Source organism: Peromyscus eremicus, chromosome 4 (genome assembly GCF_949786415.1).
Source record: "Peromyscus eremicus chromosome 4, PerEre_H2_v1, whole genome shotgun sequence".
NCBI lineage: Eukaryota > Metazoa > Chordata > Mammalia > Rodentia > Cricetidae > Peromyscus > Peromyscus eremicus.
Window position 1 is genome coordinate 101514274 of NC_081419.1, and position 15581 is coordinate 101529854.

Consider the following 15581-nt stretch of genomic DNA (forward strand, 5'->3'; position numbering starts at 1 on the left):
GTGGGACCTTTTGAGGGTGGGGCCTTCAGGGACATCTTTAGGCCACTGGGGCTGTGTCTGTGAAGGAGACATAGGGACCCTTGCCCTTCTGCTCTCCACTTCCCAGCCATCACAGGTGAAAGACTTCTTCACCACACACTTGACCCTGACGCTCTTTGCTAACACAGCCCCAAAGCAATAGGGCAGAGTGACCACAGACTAAACCCTGTGGAAGTGTGGATCCAAATAACCCCGCCCTCCTTTAACTTGCTTACGGCAGGGTCATGGTGCTAAGAAGCCCCTGACAGAGGGTTACACATGGGCTGTACCTCTTCTGGACACTGAAGGGTCCACTTCAACGCCTTTTTCGTAAGGAGTGCCGCCATTCAAGAAGAGTTCATACGTTCTGCAAAAGAACAGCATGCGTGATGGGTCCACGTCATGGGCATCTGTGAACTAGACTCAGCCAGGATACTTTTCAGCACAAAGGTATTCATGGGCACTTTATTCAACTCACTGGCAAATGAGAATCAAGGTGCTCACTCTTTTGTGAGTAGCATCTCGACAGACGCCCTCCTCATCACTAACTGCAGAAACTGTGGTTTTCCATGTGAAGAGGAAGGTTCTGACGTCACTAAAATGATTTGACTTTAGTGATTTATGCCAAGAAGTAATGGCTCTTGTTTCTCAAATGTATTGAGTCATTATGTGCAATAAAGTCATTATGAGTTTCTACATATTCCCCACACTTCCCTCCCTCTCTCTTGCTAGGTAAGCACTGGCTCTGAGTTGTTGCCCCCTGGGTCCCATGTGCTTCTCTTTTATGGAAGTGAAGCGAAAAGTTATTCCCCACTCTGCTCCTTGGAGCAGTTTACCTGGAACCACCCACACAGTGTAAATGAATAAAAGTGGAGTCACACTGGTCACATCATTCCACAATTTCCTTCACACGACATACACTGGAGGGGATTAAAAAAAGCTGTGACTCCACTTCTGGAAAGGTGGACATGTGCATTTCCTTATCTCCTCTACCAAGTGCAATATAACCCTAAGCCATATTGTAATGTAATTTATAGATACTAAGTATAACATACATTTTTAAAAAATTGTAAGAAATCAGGGTTCCATAACAACCCAGTGGTAACAAATGCCCTCTCCTTCCTGCTAGGGTGATGTCAGATATAACCAGTGGCCAGGACTCTTAACTCTGCCCACTGGTGAGAAAGAAGGGCACAAGGGAAGTGTTGTATAAAGTAATCCTCACACGAGGCTTTGAGACAGGAAATAATCTCCAGATTGAAGAGGGAGGAAACTGAGACCTGGAGATGCTACGGAACAATCACCCGGGAAGAGCTGGGTCTAAAGCTCTGGACGGTCCAACTTCCAATCAGAGTCCCAATCCTGGTCTGTCCCTCTGTCTGCCCACTTGTATCCTTCCTGAAAGCTTACTGCTTATGTCCTTGACTCAAGTCTTCATTTCTCCACTTTAAAGTTGAGATTATCTATTTTCTTGTTGGTTTATGAGACAGGGAGACAATCCCCTCACCCTTGGGTGTGAGCACAGGTACTGGCCCAGTCTGCTTTTGCTCTTATGGCTTCAATGTGTTTACAGTTGTGGGAAGGCAGAGGACTGCAGACCCAGCCTTCTGAAGAATGCCAGGCTCTACTTCCAGCATGGTGTGTGCGGTGACACACCACAAGGACTACAGACTGAATGCTCTCAGCAGGCAGCCATGCAAGTGTCTCACTAGGGTGAGGAGGCTGTGTACTGTTTTCCCATGCTCCCTCAAACACTAGGATCAATATGAAAGGCCCTCTTCCCAAAACTCACTGAAATAGTAACAGAATAACCCTGAGGAAGATAGTCCCTAGGAATTTTCTACGAAGTTGCCCGTTTGTGAGGAATAAGAAGCCCACTTACTTTGCTGGAATAGGAACTCCGCTGGCATCGAAAAGCTTAAGAAACACCCAGCCACAGCTTAACTCTCCTCTCTCACCAGTAGACTATGAAATAAAACAGGCACACAGAAGAGTGTCATAAGCGCATAATAACACGCCAAGCCCTCTGGAAGGAGCACAGCTAACACTCACTCTAAGGACTAAGCTGCCCCTGAAAGAAAGTAAGATACAACATACCAGGGCTCCATTTCCCCTGCAGGTCAGATATTAAAAGTGGTACTTCAAATGACAATCCTGCTTTGTCACAGCTGCTTTGAAAGGTCCCTTAAACCCGATTCTGAGGTAACAGTTGCTACTAGGTCTCCAGTGCTATACACAGTTTGGGAACAATATCAAATCACAGGATACTACATGACATTTTGAAGCTTTGTTTTGCAGGGGGATGGAATATAGGAATCAATAACTCAAGGATCCCCTGTGGAATATTCCTTTACACTGTGTGAATATATGTTGCTGTGATTGGTTTAATAAATAAGCCGATTGGCCAATAGCTGGACAGGATAAGGTTAGTGGGGAGAACCAAACTAAGGACACTGGGAAGAAGAAGGGCAGAGTCAGGGGAGTCACTAACCAGACATAAAGGAAGCAGGATATGTAAAAAATGAGGTAACAAGCCATGAGCCACGTGGTAGAACTTAGATGAGAAATATGGGTTAATTTAAGTTGTAAAAGCTAGTTAGTAATAAGCCTGAGCTATCAGCTAAGCATTTAAAATTAATAGTAAGCCCCTGAGTGGTTATTTGGGAAGCGGCTGCTGAGACACAGAGAAACTCTGCCTATAAACCCCTTGCTAGGAAGCTCAGCCATCCTGCCAATTGCCAGGGACCACTGAAGCTCACTTGGCTCCTCTCATGTCCTACCCATCTGTCTTCAAGATGTACAGGACGATGCAGTAAATTAACATGATCTTCCTGTGACAGCTCCCTGTGCAGCTGTCAAATTTATGTGCTACACCTCTCAAGCTATGCCCAGAATACGGACACATGCAGTCACTAGTGAGGGTGCACACCAGTGGGCTTAGTATTCTCATAACATTAAAGCACACTTAGCATGTTCCCCTGGCCACCCTCTCAAGTCCCTGAGTGAGAACTGTGACCTACAAAGTTAAGTGGACTCAGCTCTGGAAGACAGAGGTAACTGAACCCCCCATTCCCCAGAATGCCCTCAGGACTTTTGAATTACCTCTGGAAAGTCCCATACTTTATGAGTTTTTGTTCTTTAAAAGCAACTGGGGCTCAATGATGCTATAAATGCCAACAAATACCCCTTTGCTGCCTTAAATACCACTTAGCAGTACCACATAAAAATCAAGAACCAGGGCAGTAAGAAGGCTCAGTGAGTCAAGGTGTCTGTTGCCAAACATGACAACTAGAGTTTGATACTTGAAACCACACGGTCAAAGGAGAGAGTTGACCCTACAACTGTTCTCTGACTGCCATACTGTGCCCAGGAATAAATGTAATACTTTTTTAAAAATGAGAATCATCATCACTCTGGTTCCTTCATAGTTCAATTTCTGCTACACAGAAATCCTCCACCGTGGTTTAAGTGTGAATGTGCCCCCAGGCATGTGTGTTTGAATACCTGGTCCCCACCTGGTGGTGTTGTTTGGGATTTGGGGTGTAGAACCTTTAGGAGGTGGACTGTGTGAGAGGAAGTGGGTCACTGGGGTAGGCCTTGAGGTTTCTAGTCCAGTCCCACTTCCTGTTCATGGTTTGCCTCCCTCTGCTGCCTGGCATGCCTTTTCTGCCGCAATGGAATGAGTCCTGAGAACTGTAAGCCAGAATAAACTCTTCCCCTAAGTTGCTTTTGTCAAGGCATTTTACCACAGCAACAGAAGAGCAGCGAACACAGCATCTATTATTTTGCTTATAAATCAGACACGTTTCTAATTGTTCCCCTTTGATGCACCAGAACAGTTTGTCTTTCAACTTTGACATACATTGCGAATGTAAGAAATTCCAAGTTCAAATAATATCCCAAGGTCTGGAGTTGAGGAATTGGACCTGATGAAACAGTCACCATCGAGCAAGCATGGCAAGATGCCAGTGACCTAGAAGGATAAGGAGACCAAAGTTACTGACAAAAGTGAAGAGTGGGCCAGGCTTCCAGCCTCAGCCATCCACAGAGGGCTCTTGCCTTTGCACTGTAACCCATGGCGATGGGGGCCATGGAGATGGGGGCCATGGCGATGGGGGCCATGGCGATGGCTCAGTGAGTGCAGGGCTTGTTGTTGGCCTGAAGACTTGCGTTTGCTCTCTGGACCCACAGGGTAGAAGTACAGCACTGACTCCTCAAGCTGCCTCTGACCTTCACTTACATTGTGTCATCCATGCTCACATGGATGTGCTAAAATAGACAAATGTAAAACAAACAAACAAACACACTTTCTTGAAAGTAGATGGACCAGATTCACATGTCAACGATTAGAAGTAGAAACATTTAGCTTCTCTGTTGACAGGGAAATTACCTTCAACTTTCTTAATTTTTTGCTAAGAACAGGCAAAGAAGCAAGCAACTATAAGTCAGTCCCCAGTCCTGCATGTTTTATTTACACTAACTACTGCTGTTTGTAAGCAAAACTAAAGTCAAAGACCAACGCACACTTGTCCTGATTCCTGCCTTACAGACATCCCATTCCCTTTGTTCAATCCATTCCATCTCCCCGGACTGGAGAGATAACCTCCTTTCCTGCCTAGAAAGCCCTACCCATTCCCCAAGGTTTACTTTCCCTTGTTCAAAATCTTCCTTGGGCCTAAGGAACGATCCCTCCTCTTCTCTCACCACCATGCTTCCAACATCCTTGGAGCCTCATGAGCACTGTGCTCTACCTGAATGGTACACAGAACCCAACTCACAGGCAGCACCGAGGACTAAATACCACAGTGTATGTGGCCTGTCCATGGCCAGTGTCCACCAGTAGTGGATATTTTAGCTATTCACAGATGTGTATGTATGTACATGCAAACTCCACATGACTAGAGCATTCAAGAAGCTCCCTCCTCCCTCCTCCCTCCTCCCAGCAGCTCCTCCTCACACCCTGGGAAAACAGAAAATCCTACCCTAACTGCACATTCAAGTGACAGGCAGCAAACTGTGCAGGTCTGAGCCAAGAGACCAGCAGTGCTCCCTGGAGGCAGGTGTGAGGGGAACCAAGGCTTTGAGGAGTTGTGCCACAGACAAGGACGCATGCCACATCAGGAGAGGTGGCTGAGCCTCCAGCACAGCCTGTGTCCTCTCCCTGACCCTCGTGTTCAGACCTGACGCAGTAAGAGGAAGGGAAATGAAGGGTTCTAGATTGCCGTGGAACAATGGAGTCAGTTGTGGGAGGGCAGTGAATGCTAAAATAATGAGTCCTTGGAGGGAGGAAAAAAGTAAACCACAAATAATACTGTAAAAAGAACAAGAAGAAATCATTGACTCACTAGCGTCTGTGTAAACTGACTCAGTGGCTCGAAGCCCTAACCTCACCCCAGCCTGACAGGATCTGGGTGTAATGCACTAGACCCAGAGGTGCTGTCTCGGATTTTTATCTGAGGAAAATACAGGAGCCATTAGCACAGTTGGGAGATTTCATTTTTGAAAAATATCCCAATCCTAATCTTATGTTCTTGCTTTCTGCTCCATCAAGGAACATTTCCTTAAACTGAGAGAGGTGACTCACAGAAGCCCCAGCTTCAGTGATTCAGGGGCCCCAGGGATTTTTGCCCAAATCATCAGAGAACAATAAAGATTTCCACTTGACCCTATGCACCGCATGCTCCATCGCCACACTTGGGGAGCCTCGGGCTGGATCATACACTCCACAGGTGAAGAAACCCACTCAGCAGATGACTTACCTGGGGAGAAAAGGTCCACGTTTTGGGCTTTTTAGGCTGCCAGACTGCTCGGACCGTATGGATGTTGCTCAGAACCTGAAACAAAATTTTCTCATTGGAAACCTCACTGTAGGAGCCCTTGAGACACCCACACTTTTGAGTCCCACGGCATCAACAATGGCTGCACTGGACAGCACCCATGTGTGACCTCTCTCTCTACACACACACACACACACACACACATACACACACACACACACCCGTGTATATAGGACAAAGAAAACAGAAGAACAAAAGATTAGAAGGAAGAGAAAACCAAGCACACAGCTGAGGGCTGAGGGTGGGGAGCCCAGTGCAGAGCGTGTGTTTAGCACATATGAGGTACTGAACTCCATTTCTACCAACAAGAGAAGATCAGCAAAGATGAAGCATCCAGCTGAAAGCCTGAGGCCCCTCTCCAGCATCTGCATGCTGCCTTGGGCCCTTTAGTGAACTGCTCAGAGAGTCCGGCAGTGTGGGGAGGCTGTCTCTCCCAGGGCCATGTCCTTGCTTGGTATTAACAGCAGCGCTTCTTAGTTTTGGCAGATTTATTGTGGAAGAATTCAAGTAAACAGTGTGAGGATATGCATTCCTACTATATACACCTATAACATGAAATCTGTTATAAATCAGTTTCATGAGTTAATGTCTATGCTTTTGGTGTACGTTTTATTATTTTGATGTATTAGTAAAAAAAAAAAATCAGACTTCAAACTGAAGCATGTTGTAGTGGTGTGCATCTGCAATCCCAGCAGAAGCAAGAGGATGAATTCCAGGCTAGCCTGGGGAGGACGCCGTCCCAAACAAACAAACACACACACACACACACACACACACACACACACACACACACACACACACAAAGCCAGGCTCCTAGTTCTTCTGAGAGGCCAGACTGGGAGTGTGTATCTGGGACTGTCTCCAAAACAAGCAAGCAAACAAACAAACAAAATAAAAGGCAGTTCTTCTCCTTTGGGTCACCAGTGGTCACCAGTGACACCTACTGGCAGGGGTTCTGTACACAAGTGTGGAAATGAGGATCACTACTATACATTCCAAGTTCAACTGAAGGATGACCTCATCCACCGCATGTGCAAGTCTAAGACCTCCTGCCTGTTAACACTCTGCCCCGCCCCCATCTAGTCCACACATTTGGTGGACTCCTGCCTCTTGGTCTACCTCTGCAGTACCCTCCTTCTCCGTTGTTAGCATCACCCCTCGCCAAGCCCACCTCCGTAGCACCCCTGTGCTCCGAGTACAGTCCTAAGTGCTTCAGTCCTCACACAACCCCTGAGGATGGTGTGAGCAAGGTCACATCATTTGCTCAAGGTCTCCTGCCAGCAAATGGTGGAGCTGGTTCATCGGAAGTGAGCTGGCTCCACATTTTGTTCACTTGACAATGCCAGTTAGCTGTCCTGACCACCAAATACTGCAGGATTTCTCTACTTATCTTTCTGCTACTGCTGTTTATAGCGGGTACGTTTCTCACTGCTGGGACAAAATAACCGAATACAGAAACGGAAGGAAGGCAGGGTTCATTGGCTCACTGCTTGGGAGTGCACCCTACCATGCAGGGAGTTTGGTGGTAAGAAAGTGCCTCTAGATGTGGCTGCAGAGCTCCAGGCAGCTGGTCACACTGACCTCAGCCAGGGAACAGAGAGAGCCCAGTGCAGCTGCTCAGCTCACCTTCCCTTCCCTTTCACTTAGCCTGCAACCTCAGTCTACGGAATGTACCACGCCCATTCTGCACGGGTCTTCCCCCAGGGGCTGAACTCACTCTTCTACTCCTCGGTTTCTATGATAAGTTGGTAGCTTGGACCACTGGCTTGGAGTCTTTACTCTTCCCAGTATTTGCAGTTAAAGCTACAAGTCTCTATCTAGGTGCTAAGAATTTTCTCATAAAAGATGTATTTGTTTTACAAAGAACCATGCAGACTTTCTTTGGTACTGGGTGAAGAACAGTCTCCAGAATCAGGGAGGGAAAGAGCAGGAAGCTTTGTATAGACATGACAATGCTTTGTTTTCTTAGTGTTGGGTACACCACTGTACATATTTATCAAAAATGCAGTACTGTAGTTAACACCTGAGCTGAGTATAACAGTAAGAGATAAGCATTAGTACCTCAGAGATATTAGCTCAGATACATTGTCTGTGATGTACCAATATCACACTCAATAACTCAAAGAACCACGAGTTAAATTACATAATCAGAACCAGTGTGGGTACATACAGACATGTGTATATATAACGGGGGGGGGCAGTAGTTGCTTAATATGTACATACTGTGTGTGTGTGTGTATATATATATATAATACATGGTATTAATAAAATCCTTTCTCCTTATCCTGGGGTGACTTGACTTAGCTCCCAGTAGACTTAGTTCTTACCTTATTGCCATCAAACAGACAGAGGCGCACATGTCTGCTGAGAACCTGTATGCTTGTTCCTGGGAGAGGAATCATTTTACAGCTCCAGAGGGTCAGAACCAAAGAAACAAGACTTGGTCTTGACATAATCTGAAAGGAAAATTAAGCACAAAATTTATTATTATTATTATTTATAATAAAATCCATTTTACAAAACACCTTTTATAAATACAGCTTAAGAAAATAAACACAAAGCTGAGTGTAGCAATTCACTCTGGAAATCTCTGCACTTAGGAGGTGAAGGAGAAAGATTGGGAGTTCAAGGGCAGCCTGGGCTACATGAGACCCTGTTTTAAAAACAAGCAAGCGAAGGAATAAAAAGAAAATTATAGACTTAAAAAACCCAAGAATTTTACACAAACATATACACAATTTTCAGTGAAGTACACTTAAAATAAAAAAGTCATTGCCCTCCTCCCTGCACCAAGGCTGAGCAAAGTGTCTCAGCATAGGCCCTAGGTTCCAAACAGCCAGCTCATGCACCACTGCCTCAACTGAATGTACCAGGCTGGGCTGACTCCCCAGGGGAGACCTCGCCTTGGAGGAGGCGGGAATGGGGGGTGGATTGGGGGGGAAGGCTGGGGGGGTGGGAGGAGGGAGGACAGGGGAATCCGTGGCTGATATGTAAAATGACTAGAAAATCTTCCTTATATAAAATAAAAACAAAAACATTTTCATACAGCTGTATTTGAAAGTTGCATTTTTCTCAATTACTTACAAACTTCTATGAAAAGGACATGCAGAACTCACAGGGAAAATAAATGATTCGACTATGGAATCACTGTACTCTAGGAATATAGTCATTCCTATAAGATGTGTGTAAACATGGACAGCTACTACAGCGTAGCACCAGGGCATGACATTAGTGTCACCCAGCTCAATCCTTCTTTGTTTGGATTCTGTTATGATTTGATAAAAAGCCCTAATATTCTGTACCACTCCTCCCACATCCTGATCACATACATGGTGCTTCGATTCTTCCCCTTAGGAAGAATCGACAAAACAATGAAGGAAAGAGAAAAACAATGAAGAGAAATAGCTGCTGGGAAGGAGTGTGCCCGCTCCAATTCTGGACGGTGCCACACCAGGCAGTTGGCAGAAGAAAGCAGACCACGAGGAGCAAGCCAGGAAGCAGCACTCTTCCGAGCACCTTCTTCAGTTCCTGCCTCCAGGTTCCTGCCTCGAGTTCCTGCCCTGACCTCCCTCAGTGCTGGGGTGTGATCTGAGAGTTGTAAGAAGAAATACACCCTTCCTCCCCAAGTTGCTTCTGTTCATGGTGTTTCAACACAGCAATAGAAACCCTACTTAGGACAACCCCTCTCTGAGGTTATAAAAACTAAACAATTGCTGGGGTTGGGGGAGGCTTGTTGGCATAGTTGCCTATGAGTTGTAGGTTGGTGGAGGGGGTGGGCAACACCACCCAATGGAGCTTTCATTAAGTCGTCACCCACGCTGGGTGTGGCTTTTCAGTGACAGCTACACAAGTCACCCATGCTCCTGTAAGTGACCCCATAGCTGACTGGTTCGCACTGAACTCCACAGAATTATTTCTTTGGTTTGTCATGGTCCTCTTTATCTGGGATGAACAGAAATATCTCCCCAGTAAAATCACACAACAGAGATACTTCACCAAACTCTTAACACTAACATTTATTGAGTTCTTATGTGCCAAGCATTGTTCTTTATCATTCAATTCCCATGATAACGCTGTGTTGAAAGAATTATTGTTATTATTATTATTATTAATCACTCCCTTTGAAAAAATTGAGGTAAAGAATGATTAAGATAGAGAGAGGGATGGAGAGATGGTTCAGTGGTTAAAAGCACCAGCTGATCTTCTAGACACCTGGGTTAGATTCCCAGCACCCACAGAGTGGTTCATGACCATCTGTTACTCTAGTTCCAGGGGACCCAACTTCCACTTTGGGCCTCTGCAGGCACCAAGCAGACATGTGGTACACAGACATACATACATGAAGTCAAAACACCCATGCACATAAAAAATTATATAAAATTTCTTTTTTCAGAAAAAAAGAAGGAACAGCCAGAGCTACATGGTGAGACCTTGTCTCAAAAAAAAAATGATTAAGATATAAACTTAGATCTAACACAAGACCCAGCAATACCACTCTTGGGCATATACCCAAAGGATGCTCAATCACACCACAATACCACAAGAACACTTGTTCAACTATGTTCATAGCAGCTTTGTTTGTAACAGTCAGAACCTGGAAACAACCTAGATGTCCCTCAACCACGGAATGGAGAAAGAAAATGTGGTACATTTACACAATGGAGTATTACTCAGCTGTTAAAAATGAGGACACCAGGAAATTTGCAGGCAAATGGATGGAACTAGAAAAAAATCATTCTGAGGCAACCCAGACCCAGAAAGACAAACATGGTATGTACTCACTCATAAGTGGATATTAGCTGTAAAATAAAGAATAACTATGCTACAATCCATAGACCCAGAGAGACTAGGTAACAAGAAGGGTTCATGGGGGGATACCCTAATCTCCCTGAAAAGGAAAAATAGAAGATATTTAATGAGTGGACTGAGGGTGAGTGGGTGATGGGGACATGAGTGATCAGGTTGGGGGGCACAGAGGTGGAGAGTGCTGAGGGGGAGTTCTGGGGGGCATTTCGGGTCTAGTAGAAGAAGCCTGGTGCAGGGGAACCTCCCAGGAGTCTATGGGGAGGACCCCAGCTTAGACTCCTAGCAGTAATAGATAAGTAGCCTGAACTGGCCACCTCCTGTGACCAGACTGATGCCTGGCCCAACTGTCATCAGAGAGGCTTCACCCAGCAACTGATGGAAACAGATGCAGACCACAGCTAAACATTAGGCAGAGCTCGGGGATCCTGCAGAAGAGGATTGTAGGAGGCAGAGAAGTCAAGGCCACCACAAGGAAACCCACAGAATCAACTAACCTGGGCTCATAGGGTCTCACAGACACTGAACCAACAACCAGGGAGCCTGCATGGGACTGACCTAGGCCCTCTGCCTATATGTTACAGTTGTGTCCTCTTGTGGGACTCCTAATAGTGGGAGCAGGGGCTGTCATCTCCAACTCTTTTATAGGCCTTTGGGACCCTACTCCTCATGCTGGGTCCCCTTGTCCAGCCTTAATACATGGGGAGGTGCTTAGTCTTACTGCAACTTGATATGCCATGTTTTGTTGATACTCATGGGAGACCTGCCCTTTCCTGAACAGAAACAGAGGAGGAGTGGATTGGAGGATGAGAACAGAGGGGAGGTGTTGGGGTAGGGACTGGGAGAAGAGGGGAGGGGAAACCAGCAGGGATGTAAAATAAATAAATAAATTTGTTTTAAAAATATATAAACTTAGAATTACTTCTTTTTTTTTTTTTTTAAAGATTTATTTATTGTGTATTATGTATACAGTGTTCTGCCTCTGTGCCAGATCTCATTACAGATGGTTGTAAGCCACCATGTGGTTGCTGGGAATTGAACTCAGGACCTCTGGAAGAGCAGCCAGTGCTCTTAACCACTGAGCCATCTCTCCAGCCTGAATTACTTCTTTTGTAATGAGAGAAGAACAGCAGAAAAGAGAGGAAGATAAAGTTGAGGTACAGAGATCAAATTATAAAGTATCTTTCGGAAACACAGAGTGTATTCTCTGCAATGGATTTGTCAGTTTCCGTGTTACATGCTGTTTACATCCTTGTCACAGGGCAGACGCTGGCACTCCCATCTGATCAACAGAAAGCACACCTACCGTGCCTGCCTTAGCATCCCACAGTAGATCTCTGAAGGCCAGCTGCGATGTTGTGAGCTCTGGCTGTAAGAAGTAGCTTGCTCGAAACCGGTTCCCTGCTAAAACAACATCCCCTTTATTTTCTTACAAAGAGAAATGAAAGTCAAAATCTCAAATCCATAATGTTACAGGACAAACTTAGCAAAAAGTTTCTGAAAAGCCATGTACTCACTAAGAATTCAATTTCCAAGGCGGATGTACCAATATACATTTATATATTAAGACAGGGCATAAAACTTAAAGATATAAATATATAAAGATCACCTCAAGGCAGCTCTGAGAGTTCTAAAGATTTTTAGACAAAAAGCATGCCTCATGATAATGATGATTCATTCAAATACTTGTGTAAAATATAAGAAATTTGTAATCACGTTTTAGAGATTTGAGGAAAATATTACATAATTAGTTTTTGTTTTTTTAATTAATTTTTTGAGACAATGTCTCCTTTTATAAATACCAGGCTGGTTTCTAACTCTCTATGTAGCCAAGGATGACTTTGAATTTCTGGTTCTCTTCCTTCTGCCTCCCTCAGGCTGGGATTGCAGGCCTACAACTGGACTGTTTATTACAGAAATCACTACTCACTCAAGAAATAGTTTTGTGCCAAGTGTTATGTTAAAAGCCAGAAACAGAACAGTGAACCTGAGAGATATGTCCTGCCCTCATTAGCTTTCATCTGTGTGAGGGGTCTGATACACGATGCTGATGCATGAGTTTTAAGGTGCTCAAATGTTGCAGAATATTTTTTTACACTGTGAAGATGTGTCTTTGCCAAGGCACCTTCTGATTGGTTTAATAAAGAGCTGAACGGCCAATATCTAGGCAGAAAGAGGTTAGGCGGGACTTCTGGGGACAGAGAGGACTCTGGGAAGAAGAAAGGTGGAGTCATCAGCCAGACAGAGAGGAAACAGGAGGTGCAAGATGAAAGAGAGGTAATGCCACATGATAGAACACAGATTAATATAAATGGGTTAATTTAAGTTATAAGAGCTAGTTGAGACAAGCCTAAGCTAAAGGCCAAACCTTCATAATTAATAAGAAATCTCCGTGTTGTTATTTGGGGCTGGCAACCAAAAAGAAAGTCTGTCTATACTCAAGTAGTGTCAAGGGTGCAGGGGAAACTAACACCACCATGGTAGGCATCTTGAGGAAGGATGGAAAGGACACGGGAAAGAGCCATTCCATCAGAGGTAACCTCAAGAATTCCTTCCAAGGAGAACTGAACAGCACAGGTACACAGGTGACACCTGTCACCATGGTTCTTCTTTATAACAGCTTACAGACAGACAGATGTTCTCAAGCACCGAGAAAGCCCAAAATGAACAAGGAAACAAACACCAGGTGGTGAGAATGCTCTGGAAAAGTCTTGCTACAAAGAAGGGCTTAATGGGATGGGGCTTGGGGGTTGGTCCTTAAAGGCTGCAGGATTAGGTGTCCTGCTAACATTGACTGGACATGTACCAATAGGGGGAAGGCTGGGAAAGGTTGGCCAAAGATATAGGAAAGGGCAGTGTCTTAGTCAGGGTTCCTATAGCTGTGGAGAGACACCATGACCATGATAATTCTTATAAAGGAAAAAACACTTAATTGGGGTGGCTTACATTTTCAGAGGTTTAGTCCATTATCATCATGGTGGGAAACAAGGCAGCATGCAGGCAGACATGGTGCTGGAGCAGGAGCTGAGAGTCCTACATCTTGACCCACAGGCAACAGGAAGTGGTCTGTCTCACTGGGTGTGGCTTGAGCATATGAGACCTCAAAGCCCACCTCCACAGTGACACACTTCCTCCAACAAAGCCACACCTCCTAATAGTGCCATTCCCTTTGGGGGCCATTTTCTTTCGAACCACACAGTAGAAATTGTATTTGTGAAAAAAGGAAAGGGGCTGGAACCCAGATCACCGTACACAGCCTGGCCATCCTCAGTGCCACAGGGAGGACAAGGAAGGGATAAACACTCAAAAGAGGGTGAAATTCAGGGCTGGGGAGACAGCTCAGTAAGTAAAGCACTTGCCATGTGTGTTGTAGAATAATCTCTTTGTACACTGTGAAGATTTGTCACTTGGATTGGTTTAATAAAAAGCTGAATGGCCCATAGCTAGGCAGGATTTTCGGGGTAGAGAGGATGCTGGGAAGAAGGGCAGAGTCACCAGCCAACTAAAGGGAACAGACATGAAAAAAAAGAGGTAAAAGCCATGAGTCACATGGCAACACGTAGATTAATAGAAATGGGTTAATTTAAGTTATAAGAACTAGTTAGAAACAAGCCAAGCTATGAGCTGGGATTTTACAATTAATAAGAAGTCTCCATGTCATGATTTGGGAGCTGGCAGAAGGGATAGAAAAATCCACCTACACATGTGAGCATGAGGACCTCATTCTATCCCTCAGAACCCAGGCAGGGACCAGGTGTAGTACAGCGGTACACATCTGTGGTCCCTGTGCTGGAGGGCAGAGATGGAGGAGGGCTTCCCTGGAGCTTGCTGGCTAGCAAGTCTAGGCAAACTGAGTGAGAGGCCTTGCCTCAAAAAATACAGTAGGGAACAGTTTAGAAAGATTCGTGGCCTCAGCACATTTACACACACACACACACACACACACACACACACACACACACACACGGCGGGGAGGGGTAGATTTAGTATCTTCAACTTGTTTTGACGATGACAGAAAAATTACACTTCAGCTTTGACTGCTTAACTACAAGAGTACAGAGGCTGAAAGCCCCATGTTACCTTCATCCAGCAGCTGGGAGAGCATGGAAGGCCGGAACCCTGAAGGAATAGCTCCCATTGTGGCTAACATATCAATAGTGTTTATCTGCTGAAGAGAGGAGAATGAAATAGACTTATTTCCATTCCTCTCCTTCTCTCTGTAATACTTCAACACCATTGCAGCCATAACCCAAAGGAGGAAAATACAAAACACAGACTTTGAGGTAAGAAATACTGCAGTGTAACCCCCACTTCCTAGAGGGGGACACTCATCATGTACCCTGGTCTCTTAACGACTCTGACCCCCATAGTGACTAGAGTACAGAGCTCTGGGTTCTACGGCAGCTGCTTCAAGCGCATCCTGCACCAAAATGTCCACTCCTGTCAAGTTCCACAGCACATGCCTCTCCACAAATGGGTACCGCTGCACCTGACACGTACTTCAGGATCAACGGATGTTTTGTGTGTGTGAACACCTGCTGACCCACTCACACAAGCATGTCCTTGTAGTTAAGGGAGGGAGTGAAGGGTCGGGAAGGTGACTCACCACATTGCTAATGGGGATGGTTTACAGGGCTCAGAGGAAGGATTTTCACCATGTTACATAATATCCGGGTGATGGATAATTTCTTACTCTAATGTCTTTTTTATGTTTCTCAAATAGCTGAAATTTAATATCAGTTTTCCCAAAATGACAGAAATTTCATGTAGGAACACAGGATAATCCCAAGCTCTCAAATCCCATCACAGATGAGACTCTCTACTTCTGTAGAAGGACCTAAGGAGAAACGCTATTTGGATCACAGGCCCACTAAGGCAGAAGATACGCCCTATGCTCTGACCACCTGGCACTTGCTATGATCT

The 15581-nt window shown here is 45.1% G+C and overlaps 1 protein-coding gene across 4 annotated transcripts in view; it reads right to left on the reverse strand.

The window, feature by feature from the left end:
• The window catches only part of Nphp1 (nephrocystin 1), a 50757-nt gene that overhangs the window by 15022 nt on the left and 20154 nt on the right, over positions 1–15581 (reverse strand). Inside the window, exons 9-15 of one of the 4 annotated variants that reach the window (XM_059261376.1) lie at positions 14739–14823; positions 11965–12059; positions 8183–8311; positions 5778–5852; positions 3881–3991; positions 1901–1983; positions 309–385 (exon numbers count right to left, since the gene is read on the reverse strand). In XM_059261376.1, coding sequence (XP_059117359.1) covers positions 309–385; positions 1901–1983; positions 3881–3991; positions 5778–5852; positions 8183–8311; positions 11965–12059; positions 14739–14823 — 655 coding nt within the window. Of the gene's footprint in view, positions 1–308; positions 386–1900; positions 1984–3880; positions 3992–5777; positions 5853–8182; positions 8312–11964; positions 12063–14738; positions 14827–15581 lie in introns of all 4 variants that reach the window. The other 3 variants (XM_059261375.1, XM_059261374.1, XM_059261372.1) reach the window with 3 other exon arrangements.